Consider the following 20,584-nt stretch of genomic DNA (forward strand, 5'->3'; position numbering starts at 1 on the left):
CATCTGCCTTGGTTTGTAGATTTCTATGTTTAACACTGACCTCTTTTTACATGAATGCCCTGCTACAAGGTTATGTGAGGCTTTATATGTAAGTATGCATGTCTGTATGTGCATCATGTATGCACTGCACCTTCTCTCCATGTCCCATGTGTTCACTCTTAACATCGCTCAGCGCTTTCCAGTTCATCTTTGCTCCGCTCCCCACCGACCTCGTCTCTGTCAGGGATTGGCTGTTGAGCGCAAAGCCTCCTTGGTCAAACCTACAGTGTGGACATTAAAACACACGGCACACATATGTACAAATAAATGTATGCACCAACATGCCTCTGCACCAAAATAAACACATACATGTGAAATATAACATATATTATTTAGAGTGAGGGGAGACAGAAAGAAAGGAGAAAAAAGGGGGGGTGGGGGGGTTGCTGAGTTGAAATGAAAAACACAAACATGCATGAGAAAACGACTAATTATCACTGGATACTGAGGTGATTAAACTACACAAAGTACATCATCGATACTAGCAAACGTGTGGTTGTTTACATATAAGAACAAGACTGATTTTTCCTGTGAGGGAGGTACAGCACTGTATCACACACTGCTCTATATTCTCTGTTATCTGAGGAAACCATCTTCAGCCATGTCTGAATTACTCCCCTAATCCCTTAACTGATTTACAGCCACTGCATCTGTAGCCTGCAATCTATTCTATCTGACATATGACTGTCTGTCAGGGACAAATGCATTCACATATCAATCACCCTGCATACATTTCTGTCCAGGGGTACCATTTCATCGCTGAGGACAAAAGGAAAAACTAAACTTTTCTATCTCTCTCTCTGTCTGTCTGCTTCATCTATTAATTTATCTACCTTTTTAATATTCCCTTTAAAATCTTAATGCATCAGCGTGACTCCTGCTCTGTATTCTAACCGAGCACGGCAATCTAATCAAGGCATCATCCAAATTCATCAGTTTCCTTCAATTATGCAAGCAAGCCTGGTCAAAACAATCCAACAAAGCACCACATCGCCACAGGAACTGGAGTCAGACAGGCGGTTTTTGTCTTTGTAAAGCGCAGACCTAAATGTTAAAAAGGAGTGGAAAACAGTGCGTCTGCTCCTTGAAAAACATTCATTGTCATTCGATCACTGCCGTCAGCATGTATACTGGAGTGAGGGGGACCAAACTGCAGCGGAGATCAGGGGGGAAAAGCTAGGGATTAGAGAAGAATGGAAGCAGGAATGAAAAGAAGGAGGGGCACCGTTTTTTAGTTATTTAGCCCTTTGAATGTCTGATGAGATTGTGTATTGACCAGAGACTAATAAGACCAAGATTAAAGCTGGAGCAATGGAGCCTGCCCCTCCTCTCTCCCCCTCTCTATCACACACACACACACCAAACTAACTGCTATAACCAACAACACAAACACAAAAATTGCCAAAGCTATTGTTCATGGAGCAGTTAGCTAAATTTATCTAACAGACATAAACGACTGAGAGAGAGAACCAAATAATGCCCACAGGTACCAACAAACACACCTCTTTATTTACTGTATTCACACTTTGAAGCTGTGAGCATGCCGTTTGATGTAATTTTTTCCTAAGAATAGCTTTCACTGTAACACACAGGCAACCGTATGCACGCTGAAGCATCAATATGTACACACACAGGGAAAAAAAAAAGGAGAAACGCATTTATATTTCAGCTGTGGCCAGCGTTGGGAACAGCCTTAATGAGTGAATGAGTCATAATTTAAAATCCCTCCACAGGAACTGCTAATAAGAATCCAGTTTGATGCGGCTCCATCTTTCTGTACACGTAAAGTAGCAGTTCAGAGCTGGGATCCAGAAATATCCCTGTTCTGCTTTTTCTGTTATTCCCTCACCCGATCCTGTCTACATCCTGTCTAGAGTCCCGCTGGGATGGAGGAGGCACATGCCACCACCACTCCTGACACGTGATCATCAGGGCTTTACATTTAGATTTGTTCCTCTGTGTGTGTGTGTGTGTGTGTGGCTGGATTATTTTACGTACAGAGGCATCGCAGCAAAAAGAAGATACAATCTCTTTGATTTGTCTGTTTACACCACAGACAGTCGAAGAAGAACTGCGATCCAGAGGAACTGCAGATCAAGCTGTCAAACTAGACAGTTCTGATCAAATATGAATCAGTGCCCATTTCTTACTTAAAATGTTTTCAGAAACATAATTTAATGATTGCACAACAAGAAAGATCATGACCAGGCGACCTGACCATGTCTAGAAGGGAACCCAAGATTTCCTCTTGCAAGATTTGTATTCATTGTTTCATCACTTTCCACACGGCACAGACTAATAATATTTAATAATGCAACACTGCTGTGGTTAATATATGGGTAAGTTTAGGGCAAAAACACCTGGTTATAGTTAAGAAAAGATAATGGTTTGAATTAAAATGCTCACTAGACATGACCTGGTGGCCACCATTGTGTTTCTAGTTTCAAACTGTCAAACTAGACATCCTCCCGCACTCACAGTCTTCACATATATCTTATATTTCTATATATTACAATCTCTATCTGTAATTATTGTACTTTTGTGATTTTGCTCTTCTGCTCTGTACATCTAATGCACATCTGTTCAGGGGAAGTTTAAAGTTAAAGTTCCTTCCTTGTGAAGATTGTAAAGCCTCCTGGGGCAAATTGTGATTTGTGTTATTGGGGCATACAAATAAAATTTGACTTGACTGGACAGTGTTGATCAAATATCAGTCAATATTCTGTCACTACATTGCCTACTTCTCACCTAAATTGTTTTCACAAACATAGCTTAGTGACTGCTTAGCTGTGATATGAGAAAGACTGCGACTATGCAGGCCCCCATTATTTCCTGCTGAATGGACGAGCCAAAAACCAAACACTGCCAAACTCGCAGTACGTCACGAACCAGCTCCACGCTCCCGTCTGTACTGTGCATGCTCCGGTTCCAGAAAAAACAAGACAGCTTCAAAACAGATGTCCACAAACCAACAGGCGACATCTGGTGGCTCTGTCCACTAATTTACTGCCGATGGTTTACACATACTATGTCTTGTGTGGTGACTGGAGGTCCATGTTGGGAAGGTTACTTTTAAAATGTATTTCACGTCAGATTACTGAATATATACCCGAAAAGGTCATTTGTAATGTATTCCATTAGATTACTCTAAATACTTTAAAATACTTTTTATTCCAGGCAACCTCACACATACTGCAACATAAACAAACTAAATGTATTTTATGTCCTCATTGTGCTCTGAATAAGACAAAAAAAATCTTAAGGACTCGTATGAAGGGAAGTTTTGAAAAACGCCCAAACATGCCTTTTGTTAAATTAAAGGCATTTTGTGAGAAGAAAGCAGCAAACCTCACACACGTTATTGTTACTTTAGAATTATATTCACAACTGCCAAATTGGCCCCTCAAAGTTTTTGAGGGACTCCTGGAAAATGAAATGATACAAACTTTTCACTACAAAGACACTGCAAGAAAACCCATTAGGTCATTTTAACCCACTTGTGCATCTAAGGATTAAGAATTTCCTTCTGCACAATCACTGTACGGTATTCAACTCCATGTCTCATGTAAAACAGTCTCTGGTTGATTTGGGCAGCACTGAACCCTTTGTGTGGATATCAGAGAAAAAAGACGGGCATAAATCAATTTTTTAACATGCTGGCAATGGGAAATTGTGCCGGCACTGATTTCAGTACTTTTCAATATTTTCCCCCGCTTGGATTTCTTAAGACTTTTGATATGTTGATGACAAATTCATGAGACTAGAACAGCTGAAAGAGTTTCTGCTGCAATTTGTGTGAGGTCATGTTGTATAACGCCAAAACTATGTTTTGTGATAGAGTTTGATGCTTCAAAATGTGTCACTCTCTGTAAGTAGACTTATTTATCTAAAAATTGAGCAGTTCAGTCAGGTAGCTATTTATTATAAAGGTCACAAAACCAAGCTTTTTATCCAAAATCCAATTATTTTTCCAAACCTTGAAAACACCACATTATAACTCAAGTGTTTTCAAGGATTTCCAGCACCCGTACAAACCTGAGGCGATGGGACATGCATGTCTCATATGAATTTCAGAGCAAATAAAAAAAAAAATCTGTAATCCCTTCAAGTAATTTATTCTTAAAGACAGTTATTGTATTCAGAATATGCATATTCAGTGTTTTTAAATATGTACCACCGTTACTCGTCAGCCCTGATGCCAGTGTGATCACTATGTGAGGACATTTCTTTGTGTGTATGAATGTGTGCGTGTGTGTGTGAGCGTTGGTGCATGCACACACACCAGCATGACTCACCAGGCCCTCAGTCTAAAGGCCTCCGGTATGTCTGGGTTGACCATGACTGTTGAACTGAACAAAGCAGAGAGAGATCTGCCCCCGAAATCAGACAAGCGAGCTCCTTTGATGGCGACCACAGGCTGCCCTGAGCCGTCAAACTTCTCCGCCTGAAGAGAGGGAAAAAACTGTGTCAAAGACAGTAATTGAGGAGAGGACGATGGAGAACAAGAGACGGCTGAAGTAGTTGTGTTATTGTCTCTTATGTGTTCAGTCTGCAGCTTGTTGGAGAGGCCAGAAAGTAATATGTGGTATAGTTTGCTTTTATAATTGGACAACCTACAAGTTAATTTGAAAGTCATTTTTGGATTTTGGAAAAGAGGAGGGATTAGCTCTTGGAGATTGAATGAGCTTAGAGAAGAATAGTGCCATTTCATGCACATTCGAGAGTTATTTAGCCTTTCGTCTCAAATCAGGGACTCTGGTCCAAAACACTCCTGAAGGTCACGGGAATGATTTGACCGATCCAAATTTAACAGCCCAGAAAACCCAATCAAACGGCTGCGTATGCAAGAGCACACACAAAGATATGTTAGTGACACGGACGCATAAGCACGTACACGGATGGGCACCTTCATAAACACACGATTAATTGCAGCCTGGTGTACGTGTTTTAACGTTAAACCGCAAATCCATCCCTGGATACACAGAGAGAAACAGAGGAAAAGAGTAGACAGAGAGAGATTATAGTTATTACCTCCTCTCCCCACAATGTGACTGCCACTTCTTTGCCGGTTGTGTCTATTAGGTTGAGGGCCCTCTTGGAAACTTCTCTGCTGGTCTTAGTGGTGATTCGGGATACATCCTCCACACTCTTACACACTCCAATCACATCTACAGACAGAGAGAATCATTTCATCTCCATAGATCTCATGAATACATGTAGACAAATAAGCCTACAACGAGGTAAGAAAATGGAAGTAATAGTTGTGTAAAAATGCCTCCTGGATATACTCTACATAATATGAAGTGGTATCACATCAGAGGCAGTAAAGAGATGCAACACAGCAGAAAGCTGACACTCCTCTGATACTGCCAAGTCAGAGCAGACTGACATAAATGTCATAACAGGCTGGCTAACACCCAGGCCCACACTCCAAATCACAACAAACACACTCATTCCTCATTCATGTTTCCTGTCATGCTCAAGGCCTAAAAACTTCATTCAGGATTACTGCACTGAGGAGCAGCCACTGCCGAGCTGTAAGAAGGTGAACTGCTTGGCCTAGCATGACTAATATTAAACACCAAATCAGAACAAATCAAATTAATTTCTAAAGCGCTTATTGTGCAACAAATAGGATTGTCACAAGGGTACTGAAAAACAAAGGAAACAAATAAAGATTAAATCAAGAAATAGTGCACAGAGGCAGGATTAATCCATCTCAATAAGTTACACAGAGCGTGTGTACATTTTAAAGTCCCTCTTTTTTTGATAAAATCAACTTACACCAAATTTTCATATGCATGAAACACAAAAAGCAGCAGAGGTTCCTCATTTTCTGTTACTGAACAGCTTCAGTTGGCCTCTGGAGTTTTAATGTAAACAAAAAAGTTATGTTTACATTCAGTGTCACTCACCAAAACACACTGTGTGTATCCTTGGGACATGACAAATGTGTTGAATGCATTTCCGTACTAATAAAACATTTGTAAGAGATTTTTGAACATTTTAAACTGTGTTCAAAGTCATGTTTTTGAAAAGTACAGTCTTCTTCCTTGCATTTACTGGTGCATTGCTTTGTAAATCAGTGGAATAGCATCAAACAGGTGTGTACAGATGTACATACAGATGTGTACTCCACTGTGTCCCCCACTTGTAAATAGAGTGGGTCTAATGCAAGAACATTTTCGTATTTTTGTCTTAACTTTACTCTCATTTTTTTCCATACAGTGGGCTTGTACAAGTGTGCCATACCAGATTCAGTAAACACCGCATAAAAGACCCACCTGTGCATATTTGAACACACGCGCCTAAAAATGATAAATTAGCACAATAAATGCCCCAATAACACCATATTCCAGGATGTTCCCCTGGACAGCAACTTCCATAAACCTGCATGTGAAGATACAACCAGTACAGCTGACAGTAATGGTAACAGTCATTTTACATAATGATTATATCCATAGGCGATATGAGTATCCTACATTTAGAATTAATTTGATTTGCAAGAGTCAGAGTCTTGATGGATGAGAGGATTTTGTCAATGTAATTATGAAGTGTAACTTTACAGGATTTTCAAACTCAAAATTGCTTTAAAGCCATGAAACATACAGTACAATCAGTTAATGAAAAACTTCTGCTTGGATAACAGCACACTAACTGCACATGACTCCTCCGACAGGTCCAGACCACGCCACATGCAAATTGTGTTCGCACCCAAGAGAAAATTTAAAGCACCAAGAAATTTGTGAATGTGGCCAGTTCCCCTAAATCACTTGTACAAATCTGTTCTTATGAGTGGTTCTCGCATGAGATGAGATTGATGAGATCTTGGCTGATTCTGATTTCTGATTTATTCAAAGTCTGACCTGCTGATTTTGGCTGATTCCAATTTTCTGTCTTTCTACGAACAATAAGTGACAGAACAAACTTATTTAATAGAAAAGTAAAATTGTATGTTTATAATAAAACACTAACTAACAAATAGCTTTTACATTTTCTCCAAAAGTTCTCCAGGGAGCAGCCAGGCCTTATATTATTAAGATTTTGCACCAGAGGGAAACAAAAGATGTTAACAAAACCTAGGCTGATGTGGTGCAACAACCTGCTTTAGTACTACTTTTCAGTGAGAAATAACAAAAGCAGAAATTAAACAAGTCTGGATGACAAAACGTTTTAGGGAGACACGGTCAACATCAGCTGGTTATTCTTCATCAAGAACGAGAGGTGAGATTTTAACTACTGCTCTGTCAACAGTAGTCCTCTGAGAGCTAATGCTAGTCTGAAGAGCTAGAAGGTTTACCGTTGTGTAGCAACACAGTCAGCTGTTCAGCTACTCCTGTATGCTCAGTCTTATAGACTCTCCTCTCTCTTGTCTTTGTCCTGTAATTGGAGTCTATCAGCCCTCAACACCGACAACATGCTAGCATGTGTGCGTGTGTGTCGTGTGTGGCTGTGACCAGCACAGTTGAATATGGCTGTGAAGTTACTGCCTGTCTCGCTGTGCACATGAAGTCAACAACACGATGCATGCATGTAGTTTGACTGGTCCGGAATCAGATATCTGACACTAGCCAGTCAAGCTGAAAACCGCCAGATTCTGGTCTCTGGCTAGTTGGTCAGCACATGCCGACTACTAGTGGTCAAAACTGCACAGGGAACTTTTTAATGGCTTAGCAGCAATTTTCTGTCGATCATCTCATGGTGTCAGAACTAGTGACCGTGCATTTAATAAAATGACTGAACAGAATTATCATATAGATTCTGCAAACCAGTCCTCTGAACTCCATCCTCCTGCTGTCTGCTACCTCTGCTAACCTTTTTCTAAACTCTCCCTCTCCTCCCCTCCTCCCCTGGTCCTCCCTTGCTCTCCGTCTGTGCTCTCTCAGCCCTCCTTAATTCCATTATGATTGAGACGATGTCATCCACCTCTGAACTCCATTATCACCACAGGAACAGGCTGACAGTTCTCATTACCATGTTATAATCCCCTATTTAACAAAGGAGCAGGCAGAGAGGGAGTGCGGAGGGAGAGAAGGGAGAGACAACAGATGTCACACAGGACATGTAACGCTGCCCCTCTGCGACCGACACAAACACACTCCTCCAGGTAAACCGCTCAGTGCAGCTCTGAACTGTGCAGTGTGTTGCTGTGCCGGCTTGAATTTCTCATAGTTTACACCAACGTAATCAAGCGATGAACGTAAACCTACATAAATCCTCCACTCAGTAGGTTATAGCCTGTTGTTTATACTTCTTTACGACCATTAATTTGTTCTGTAATATGGCGTGTCTGACACTTATAAGAAATAATAGTCCTGCTTGTGCTGCACTCCAACAGTTGCTGTATGCTCTGCTGACCCTCTGCAATACAGCACTGCATTAATGTGCAATGCAAAACCACATCTTGGCGCAACAGACGTAAAACCTTTCAACCCACACAGGTCAGGGCAGAATGCTTTTTATCCAAACCACATTCAGTGTGAGTGTGAAAGTCTCCAAATTCCACTGTTACAATAATAACAAGTTTTATCTTGATATAATAGTACATTGATTCGTTGGACAACAATATGATATTTGCTGATAAGTCTGCCATGATACAATTTCGATTTGATTGAATTCAGGGGTCTGCGATCGAGATGAGACAATATCAAGGCTGCAAGTACTGGAAATTTTCATTGTCAATCCATCTGTCAGTAATTTTTTCAATTAATCAATTCGTTTTTTGGTCTATAAAATGTCAGAATATGGTGAAAAATGTTGATCAGTCTTTTCCAAAGCCCAAGGTGATGCCCTCTGCCCACAACCCAAAGACATTCATTTTACTGTTATAAAGGAATAAAGAAACCAGAAAATATTCACATCTAAGAAGCTGAGAATTTTGACTTTTTTCTTAAAAAAAAAATTTACTATCAAAATAATTATTTAATAATTAATTCCTAATCATTTTGATATCAATGTCAAAACTCAAATAGATCAAGTTTTTAAAATGTAAATGATATGCAGCCTTATACATAAGTGACAACAAAAACAACTTTGAAAGTCTGAAAAGTTGAAAAACTATAGCATGCTGCTCTGTATCCTCACCCACAGACGTGCAGCCAGCCCAAGAATTAAAAATGACAGCCTCATTGCCATGAATACAGAGACATCACTGTCACACCTGTGCATCATCTCACTAATCATTTTGAGCAGACTGCCAGGAGCACACTGTTGAATCACTAATTTCAACCCCAGTCTGCACCTGGACCATCCTAATTTACCTGTCGCAGAGATAAGACGTTCCTGTCAGGTGCGGAGGGCAGAAACCACAACTAACCTTCATAAAAACAGTGGAACGAGCATTATCCTCTTTTTATCTCTCGTCTTTACTACATGCCTGAATTAACCTTCCCTCTGACCCAGTCATAATGTATTCTTCCAGGACACCTGGAACATGACTGTCACGTGCATGTCTACTAGCTCAGTTTTTTTTTTTCTACAATCTGCATCTATAACTTGGGATTGCTGAGCAATTTTGAGAAATGATCCAGCAACCCAGCAACTAACGTGTCCTAACCTGACAAAACCAGCTGAATATTTTGTGACTCATTGGGCCTTATGCAAGAATCATCTGCACAAACAGATTTGTTCTCAAAGGTACTAAGTGGAACTTTCTTTAAAGCCTTGTTATTAAGGACATGTTGGCCATTAAGTGAACTGCAGTCAGCATCTTAGTGTCGGCGAGCATCCAGGAATCAGCCAAAACAGATACGTAAGTGACATACGTGAGACTGAACAGCAGAAATTTTACGGCCGCCATGCTGTCTCTGTTTGGCCTTATGTTGCTCATAAAAATTACACGCCCTGTGGCTACAAAGGCCTTGATGCCCCACCCACACTGCCCCAAGCTGATTATGCCACTTTCTTCTCATTTTCTGCCTCTTGCCGTTTTTTAGACACTACTGTCTTTTGTTGAGATTGTAACTGGACAATATCAAGTGAAATGCTGCACACATAAACCAGTGGAGGGTTAGATTCTGAGCCTGGTATGGCCCACTGGAAAACCGGGCTGATTCAGACTCGCAGTAGAGACAGAGCACTCAGGTTGAGTGTGAGACAGGGAGTGTGTGAACATGGACAGAAGTGTTGATGTAATGTAAACTTCCTTTCATCATAAAGCCTGATGCTATTCTATAATTCTGTGGTTTACACACCAGACTAGAGTCTCTGTTAACAGTGATAAACAGGTAGACCCACACTGCATATGATCGTCATCTTCGCTGCGCTGCTGGATGTGCTGCCTCTCTCTTTGGAAGCCCATTACGGCCAATGTGATAAAAGAAAAGAAATTGAATAAAAATAGAATCATCATAGACCCTTAAGTGAAAATCATTGTTTTAGTTGATGGTGCTGCTGTCCTGGCATGTGGCCTTGTTGCCCTCAAAAAATTGTGTGCACAAAAAAAGGCCATGTCCCTGGACGTTTGTTGACCTTAGTGGACTCAATTTCTAAAATAATGTTTGCTAGTGTTACACACAGCAGAGGAGCTGTCACTTCCTTTCTATTTTCCTGGAAAAACAGTCTTGAGGACTACATTACAATCATTATTATGTTATGTTACGTTATAAAGCATTATTAAAAGTGAATGGCTTGTAGGATTGATTTAACCAGTTTTCTCCTACTTAAAATCATACAACTCTCTCTCTACAGTGGGAGAAAGAAAACACTATTCTGACCTTTCTGCTTTCATCTTGGTTTTAATATGAAATTGAAATTAACTCAAATAAAAAAAACACAACCAAGCAATTACCATATCATCATCATCATCATCATGACTGGTTCAGTAGTTGTTAGAAAATTCTCTTCTTCCGACAGCTGCTTCAGGATTTTAAGCTGGTAGCTGTCAAGTATATTCCTCTTTTGTACCCCAACAGCGTAAAATCACCTACTGCAGACTATAATATTATTTCGTCTAATATTCCAGAAACTGTCATACAACCACCTTTCACATTAGCCGTGGACCACTTTGCTTTAGAAAGACATTTTTTACCATTTTACTTAATCTCAAAACCATTCACTCTGCCACAGCGCACCGCTGCTCTGATGACACGTCGTTGACAGCCGTACTATTAAAATTTTCAGGTCCTCTTACACCATGACTGATGCTGATAAACTTATCTTGTCATCTGATTTCTGACAGCAGGATGTGGAGCTCCATGGTGTGAAAATCTTTTTACTCTTTGATAATATTTTTGAGAATGAAACCTCCTTAGGAACGTGCTGCATTCATCAGGCTGAAAGCAGCTGTTTTGACACAAACCGGTAAACTGAGTGTTTTACATGGTTGACCAGGATTTAAACATTTCAGGACTGAGGCAAATATATCTGGCAGTTAAAGTAATACAGATATAAAACTAGAAGAGTGCACTCAGTAGAGAGCGGATCCTCGCCAGGAAACAGATGAAGCGCCTACTACAATGCCGCCAAAACTGCCAGATGCAAGCAGCAGAGATTTGCAAAGTTTCGCCAACATTAACATGACCTCCAAACACGCTGTCTCTAGCTAAAACAAGATTTCAGACTGAAGCATTTGTTTATCACTTGTGGCCAGTTAAGAGGAGTGAGAAGTCAGCTGTCAATGGTTGCATACTGTACAAAGAGAGCAGTCAAAAAGAAAAGAATTACTCCCTCACAGTTGTTGGTCTCCACCTATCAGTTAAGTTACAGTTTACATCCGTGTCTGTCCACACTGCATTTTGTATATAGCGAAGACTCTGAAGGAATTTAATATGGAACTTGTCCAGTTTCTTCTCCAGTGAGAAACATGCTGTCTTCACTGTTTTTACAGAGGAGTGCAGAGGACTGATAGAGAACTGAACATCATGATGCCACAGTGTAGCTGATCTTTGTCTCTTGGAAATAAAATGTCATCACCTCATTTTATCCTGTTAGATTTATGTCAAGTTTACTGAGTTAAGAGAGTTTGGTGAATCTGATTCGTACAAGGAAACAGAAGAAAGAAGGTTTAGGATACAAATACAAAACTGTTCTTGCACGATGCCCAATGTGTCCTGGCAAGACTTTTCTTTACAGAGACGTCAGTCCAAGTAAGCTGTAGTGCAAAAGATTATTGACAGCTCTCCTCACAGATACACACGAACCTTTTCTTCACCGGAGTGGACCAACGCAACACTCTCTGAGCTGTTGTTGGCCTTTGCTTTTAATTTTAGATGTTCTGTACATGGCAGCCACTCAGAAATGTTGGAAAAAAAATATCTCCCTAACTATACACAAAAATCAATATCTGAATGAATTTGTCGCAAAAAGAAAAACATGACACACACTTTCTGAATCACACTTCATTTTCTATCTTTACAGCTTGTTCAGTGCTTGTTGACAAAGTTTGGAGGGGGAGTGAGTCATGTCATTATCCTAGCCCTCACCACAGATTGCTGATTGGTTTGACACATACATATCGGGATCAGTTGATTGTTCATGTTTTCAAGTTTTGATTGCAAAAATTTTGCTTGTGACGTCTGGCTTTGTCAGGCTAAAATACACAAGCAACCACATCTCCTGCACTTGCCTTTTTCTCCAACTGTTCTAGGCACTTAAGCTCTTCAGTAGAGTTGAACTCTAAAGCATTTCTTGCAACAAATGCACAAATTAGGGCGCAATCCCAATGGCCACACTCACAGACTCGCAGACTTTAAAGCACATTCCTGGTAAGTCTGCAAGGGATTAGGGCTGTCCCATTGTCAAATTGTTAAGTCCACCAGGGCTCTCTCGCAGACTTTTTGAACCCTTTTTGCACACTCTCTGTAACTGTGCGTTTCTGCAGATTTTGCCTGAGGAAAACTACCCAGGATTCATAGCATGGTGATGTTAAACATGGAGAAGCCAAGAAGTGTTTAAAAAATGTCAAACACATGGGAGAAGCAACTACAACTGTACAAGACAAACAAAGTTAACGTGTACGAGTATGATGCTGTTTTAACAAAAATTAATAAATTGATTATTTGAGTGTTTTACATGGTTGACCAGGATTTAAATATTTCAGGACTGAAGCAAATAAATCTGGCAGTTATAATAATACAGACACAAAACTAGAAGAGTGCACCCAGTAGAGAGCCGATCCTTGCCAGGCACCAGATGGTGACGTTCCTACTGCAATGCTACCACGACTGGACCACCACGACGAGATGCAAGCAGCAGAGATTTGCAAAGTTCCACCATTATTAAGATGACCTCAACATACGTTGTCCCGAGCTGAAACAAGATTTCAAACTGAAGCAGTTGTCGGTCACTTGCGGCCCCTGGCGGCCAGTTAAGAAGAGTGAAAAGTCAGCTGTCAATGGTCGTATAAAACAGAGCAGTCAAAAAACAGAATCACTGCCTCACAGTTGTTTGTGTCCACCAACCAGTCAAGTTACAGTTAACACCGTCCAGAGTCATATAATGTATATAGTAAAGACTGAAGGAATTTAATATGGAACTTTCCACTTTACTGACCTGTAACTTTGAAGGAATGTAATAAAAGACATTAAGTCTATTTTTTGGCAAAATAGAAGTTATCATTATATTGACAGGTGATTCTAATGAATGAGTTCCAGTTAGAAACATGCTGTCTTCACTATTTTACAGAGGAATACAGAGGACCGATAGAGATCTGAACACTGCGATGTCACAGTGTAGCTGATCTTTAAAAAGTCTTCACCTGGTCATTTTATCCTACTAGATATTTATGTGTAGTTTTGTCATAATTAGCTTATTAAATCTGGAGTTACGACCAAAATGTGACTGAGACCTTGAACTTCGATCTCCAAAATCTAATCAGTTCGTCCTCGAGTCCAAGTGGTCATTTGTGCCATAAAAACATAAAGGCATATAAAAAGGTTTTTCTAAAATTTTGAATCAGACGTCCTTCAACATAGTCATGAATGTGCTAAAAATACAGGCTTACTGGTCAAGCAGTATTTGAGAATAGCTGGAGACAAGCTGTAGGTCCATTGATCACACACACACACACTTTCACTCACTCACTCACACACACACACAGAAGCGATTGCATGATCCCTACCAGGCATAATAAAAGTTTTTTTGAGGCACATTTTAAGAAGTCTTCTAAAAGATGTCACTTTGATATGTCATGAAGTGTCATCCTTGTCCTGTTTATATCATTTCAAGCCCTTGCAGCCTCTCGCACTCAAACACTACAAGGTGTCGTCAGCTGAAATCTGTGAGGGTTCAGAGCTTAAGGCTTTTGGGGGGGGGATGAAGTCTCACTGATAAACTTCTTCTCTTACCAATGATGGCGTCTTTGTCTCTGTTCTCCAGCTCTGCGATGGGCACAAAGTCACAGTGCACTGTGGGGATGCCCTGACCGTCATCACATGGCACGATGGATGAATGAGCGTGGAGGGTCATCTCATAGTCGTTCTTCAGTGTGGTGTACTGCTTGTTGGCCACCTTCAGCGTCGCCTTGGAGATGTAGTACACCTACAGAGAATGAGTGAGGGCAAGGTGTGTCGGCATCATAAAATTAAACCTAATCAGACCGGTTATTTCCTGTGACTTGGAAGCGGCTATGACTGATCAAATTGGATGAGCACTTTATTGATCCCGCGAGGGAAATTATTATTATTACAATCCAGCTTCTGTTCTCTTAATAAGAATGGAAAAAACCTTCAGGTCCAACTAAGACGTGGTGTCATATCAGCCCCATCACTTCTCTAATTCACCAGAAAATAAGAAGCAGCTGAGAGCGAGTCAGCTAAACAGCACAATTTAAACTCAATATGCGAAGCGCTCTTCTTCATTTACTCTCCCAACTCTCCAATATCTCCTCTCTCTCTGCCTCTGAGTTCGTCTCTATGGCTTCCTCTCTCTCTGATTTACCCCACACAGAGATAGGAGCATGAAACTAATGTGATAAGCATTCAGGCCGCTCTGAGCCAGTCACACCCACTCACTGTTCTGTCAATACTCAGATCACGAAGGGAAGACGGATTCATTCCTTTATTTATCTTTGGAGGGCAGAGGGCACAAATTGGATCTGGGGCTGTGCTGGGAGTGACCGCCAGTGGCTGATACCTGAGCCAGTATGAGTGGCAAAACGATGGCCAGGGTTAATTGAGTTATTAAGCTCTGTGGGCCAGACTGAGTTTAACATGTGTTCTAGCTGTCAGTAATTGCACAGGTATACAGGACCATGCAAAGGGCACGTTCTTAGTGTTCAGACGGATTACCGCCCATTTTAGCACAAACAGCTTTTCTTTCAGCTGCTCCCTGACACTGGTGCTAACCCTGACTTTATCTATCTCTCACTGTCTGTCGTCATGCATCTCAGCAGTGGGAGATCTGGCCAAAAAACACTATCACAATCTGTTTCATTGCAATCATGACCCACAGTCTAAATTGCAATCTTTTTTTTCTCAAAAACAGCTTATGAATCTTTCCATTTACACAACTGCATGAAGTATACCACGTGCTTCAAAATGGCACATAATGGTAACCTGAGTTTAATCTTAAGTTGTTAACAGAAGCCAAAAATAACAAAATCATAAAATAACACTTTAAGCCATCAGAACTAGGGATGCAGCACTTAAATATCAGGGCTGATAAAGTGCAAAGATTTTTTGTTGGTTTTATTTGCTGTAATTGCTTTGATTTTTTTTTTATTATTATTATTTTCACTGACAGTCACTTTTTTCTGATTTTATCGGTTTTATTTGCTTTTATTTTATTGACTATCCTTTGTGATTTTCTTTTTTAATTTGCTTGGAAATTGTTGTTATGATCAATTTGTTTGTAGCATCTGCTTGTTATGAAGTTGCTGCCGTGTGTGAAGCACTTAGTTTGAAAGTGCTCTCTGAATAAAGATATGCAATACATATTATTACTCTTAGTAGTAATAACTGGCTGATATTGGCCTTTCGCAGCTTTATTGGCCTTCTTCTCAATAATATCTGATTTGACAAATCATGCCAAAGCATTTAATCTGAAGTCTTAGGCAAAATGCTCTTTAAAACTAAATTAATACTAGTTTAAGATTTTTGATGAACTTCACTATAAAAACAAATAAACATTTCAGATCAGAACTGTTATATGTTTTTGTTTTCATAGTGATGTCTGTTACGATTGGGCTTGGTCTTGTTTGTGTATGTATATTTCAGGCCTGTTTGTGTATTTAAAAAAATAGTGAAAAATGTACTTTCACCCAAGGAAATAAGGTGATGTGAAATTTGGAAACCGAGGTAAGAAGATATTAAATACCAGTATCACTACTATTCACATGAAAAGTAGATTGTAGAAGCCATAGAGAAACAGTCTTGATCTAAAATCGTTTGATGTAACACCCCTACTGGTTCCTATAAATTTTCCATTTCAAAATTCCATACTTTTCCAGTCCCAAAATTTGGATTTAGAAATTTGACATATTTCTTCTCCCATTTGGAATCCTTAGCAAGCCAGCTTTATATTTCAAACATCTCGGCCCGAAGAGGAAGAAAACTAACTGTTACTACCTATACTCATATTATTTTCCCTTATTATACTGCATAAATATTATATGTTTGTTCCCCCCATATTTATTAGTCTCTTTTATAAATGAGAACAGCGTCTGAGCAGCCTTGTTTTTTCACCGTGTCTATAGAAACAATGAGCGAGGCAGCTCTAGATGTATGGTTTCCTTAAGCCTGATACTAGACAGAACTGTCAACTCATTACCCTCCACTGGTGAAGTGGGCAGACTCGAAGGTTTGGACCCAGACAAGTTTCCTGATCTAAGAAAGACAGCCTGTTTACATTTCTGATTACTAAATCACTGCATAACTCATGTCTAGGACTGTACATTCATTTGACGCCTTGTACTTCTTGCCTTGATTTCGACAGCATCAAGCTCACTCTGGCCGATGCTCTCTCACACGGCGGTAAAAATTTGGCTGCGCTGGCTGCCTGCTCCAAACACCATGAAAAAAAATCTGCTTGTATGATCAATTTATGACAACAGACCGGAAACAAACATTTTTCCATATTCTCATTCTTTTTTCCATATTTAACCATGCCTGGAAATGACTAAAATCAGATTCTATTCTTTTCCATAGTGCGTAGGAACCCTGAATATATACTCAATATTTGAGCTCTCATTTTATTTGAAGTCAGCATTTAATTTGTCTCCTTGCAAGCAGTTCTTAAATATGAACTATTCCCTCATACTCATGGTTAGTTTAAGGATCCTACTGTATATACTTTTATTCTTGTACCAAATTCAGATTTGCAGCCCTACAGCGAGGTCAGAGGTGAGCGTCAGTGTCAGTTATGCAACATGAGCTGGAGCTGGAAGGCATTACATTTCTCACTAAAGGACAGTAAAGCAGATGCTTTCTGACACACGGGGCCCACTGGTTGAAAGATGATCCTATTAACTAATGCTACATCCAAGATTCTTTAAAACAAAAATGATTCATATGAATTTACTCTAATATTACTCTATATGATAAATGTAAGAAAACATTTTACATAGGTTCTTTTTCAAATAAATATCAATACAATATTTCCATACAGAGTTATTGGTCACTGTAATCAGTCCTCCTGTCCTCATACTCGCTCTGAAGGGCTCCACTTGTGCTGTGACTACACTGAAAGCAAAGGGTGACCCAAAGGTGTCCTTGTCCTGCGCAAAAACTTATCTAAAATTTCAGCCAAAGTGAATATGAAGCTTCATCAGTGGGTGTTTTCCAAGTTGACAGACTTTTTAGGATGAAATTCCCTCTTTTTGTTTACCCAGACGGTGTGTCCTTCCTGAGCCATGGCTCATATATCCTGGCACTTACTTTGCCAGGACACAACACTGGCAGTAAACCTATATGCGGCAGCCAGGCCAAATATACCGACTTAATAAGCCGAACTTGGACTGTTGAAGCCTCATACCAGCTTTTACCAAACTTTTGGAGGCATTTTTGCACAGAATAAAAACTTTTTTCCTCCCGATTTCTTCCGGTGTAGTGGCTACAAAGGGATCACTTCACCACGAGCCGGGAGAGGAGGAGCGATTACAGTGACTAACAAATCTCTCAACATACATACGACATAATGTTGTATGATCATAGCAGGGATACAACTAGCAAATATTTTTAGTGTTGATTAATTTGTTAGCTATTTTCCTGGTTAATCATTTAGTTGTTTGGTCTGTACAACATCAGAAAATGGTGGAAAATATTGATCACTGTTTCCAAAAGCCCAAGGTGACATCCTTAAATGTCTTATTTTGCCCAAAGATATTCAGTTTACTATCATAAAGTAAAGAAATGAGTAAATATTCACATTTCTGAAGCTGAAATCAGAGAAGTATTACTTTTTTTTCCTTAAAAACACACTCAAACTGATTAATTGATTTTCAAAATAGCTGGTTATTAATCAAATATTTTGTTGCAGCTCTACTCTGAATATACATATGACATGTAAGTGTATGACTACAGACTTCAATCCTTCTATCCTTCAATATCTCACATAAATAATTGAATTAAAAATTAAAATCTCTACAATGATTATTTATGCCAGAACAGAAGCTTCATAAAAGTATCCAGCATGAAGAACAAAGCCTGCGAGACTGGCAGCCATTTTTGATGCCGGAAAGATCACACTTAAACAAATGAATATTCATGCATTAGATTTGACAAGTTTCCTCACACTATTCTCAGGAGCATATATCCACTCAAATGCTTAATATGTCTCAAACACACTGTATATATTTCAGTAAAATATGAGTTATTAAATCCCTTCCACAAAATCCTCTAATACTTGCCTCCGGCTCATTCATTGGCCAGAAGTCCTGCAGGCATGAGAAGACTTTCAGAGGGGTTTATTAGGCACCATTTTACCAATTATACATCTGTTTGAGGTGCTATGGACAACTGAGACTGAGGTGATTTGAGGTACAAGTGTTTTGCGCAATTTTTATAGCCTTTCAATAATGTCTTATTGCTGTTAAAGGTTTGTACGCTCCTTTTTTTAATAATCTGAGCACAAACATTTCCTTGCAGCATTCTCAGCTCATGTACAACAGTTATCATTTTTAAGAGAAGTTCCCAAGAAACTCTTATCACTTCAAGTGAGGATGGATAAGGGTAAGAGCGATCTGCTCACCTTGCCTTGCTCCAATAGAGAGAAAAACTTGTCCACTTCCTTGTTGAAGGCTGTGATCCTGATTTCTCCCTGTTGACCGTCACATTTCCATTAAACAACATTTCGTTTCAAAATGAAAAAACAGCCATGTGTGACATATGTTGACATGCATGCATATAACACACAGATATTCAGGCCTCCACACTCCTCTACTCACACTCTCATCCACTATCTCAAAAGAGAAGAGCTTGCCCTCCCCTTTAGAGTTACTCCAGTTGCGGATACTGGACTTGTTGGTGACTCGGCCTCTGACAGTCCACCTAAGAATAAACACAGAAGATACCAGATTTTTCTTTATAACTGGCATGCATGTTTCTGAATTCTGAAAATGTTCAAAATTAATAAACAAAGTAGATGACAACCTGAGATGTCTTCAGAAAAGGATCAACACACACACACACACACACACACACACACACATTACGGATCACAGTGGATCTACAAATGCACAAAATCTTGATGCATTTTAGAACTGAACAACAATATAGTATTTTACCTCTTTATGATTTAAACAACTAGTCAAGAGCTAGACATTCTTTACATTTTTCAGACATTTCCTCCCCTGTGTAATAATGCTGCATCGCAACACAACACCAGGTGTGGAAGATAATGAGGGAAAAGGTTTGGCAGTGCCTCAGCAAAAGGGATCCACCAAGAAGAATTCTGGTACAAATTGTTTTGTACTGAAACTGCTGATTGACAACATTTTGTACAGTGTTCAATACCTTTAATTATGACCACAACACATCTTCACTGTGGTTTTAGAGAACTGTATTCTGGTCAGAAAATAAAGGCTGCTCTTCAAGTTTTAACACTTTGTAAAACCTGTGGGCCAGATTGGACTCTTTGTCAGGCTGGTTCTGGTCCCTGGACTGTATGTTTGATACCCCTGATTTAGATATTTGATTATTTCAATTGATTGGAGCCCTTTAAAATGCACATCGTTCCTTGGGTGAGCCTGATAATGTATTTTTGTTTCATATATTTCTACACCAATGACATGAAAGTTCATAGGACCTCATGGTACTTTTATACTACAGACATAAGCTATGTCTAAAATAACTTGAGTGTTTTCTTTTTTTTTAGCAATATCAAAAGGAATATAGATATTGTGTGTTTTGGCAGTTCAGGGAATCTTGAATGAAAAAACTGTTGTATATGAACATGGACACAACTCAGCTGTGGACTATCATGTAATTATGGGTAGTTTTTAAGCGATATGTCATTTTTGATTGAAATATCTTAAGAAAGGTCCTTGTGAATGAAATGTCAGCACATTTTTTAACAAATAAATGCAGAGTTGAAAATAAATATGTGAAGGATTTTTTTTTCTTTTTCTCAGAATTCAATTTTTGGGGTGTATGTGATTCTCTGCACCACA

The 20,584-nt window shown here is 39.5% G+C and overlaps 1 protein-coding gene across 1 annotated transcript in view; it reads right to left on the bottom strand.

Annotated features, from left to right (window-relative positions):
• Nucleotides 1-20,584, bottom strand: part of LOC146319188 (replication protein A 70 kDa DNA-binding subunit-like) — a 60,086-nt gene that overhangs the window by 22,431 nt on the left and 17,071 nt on the right. Inside the window, exons 8-13 of the mRNA XM_084729783.1 lie at nt 19,361-19,463; nt 19,165-19,233; nt 14,325-14,517; nt 5,071-5,207; nt 4,335-4,483; nt 131-260 (exon numbers count right to left, since the gene is read on the bottom strand). Of these exons, the coding sequence (XP_084585909.1) occupies nt 131-260; nt 4,335-4,483; nt 5,071-5,207; nt 14,325-14,517; nt 19,165-19,233; nt 19,361-19,463 (781 nt within the window). The remainder of the gene's footprint in view (nt 1-130; nt 261-4,334; nt 4,484-5,070; nt 5,208-14,324; nt 14,518-19,164; nt 19,234-19,360; nt 19,464-20,584) is intronic.

The sequence above is a fragment of the Lutjanus erythropterus genome, chromosome 11, assembly GCF_056507025.1.
Source record: "Lutjanus erythropterus isolate fLutEry1 chromosome 11, fLutEry1.hap2, whole genome shotgun sequence".
NCBI lineage: Eukaryota > Metazoa > Chordata > Actinopteri > Lutjaniformes > Lutjanidae > Lutjanus > Lutjanus erythropterus.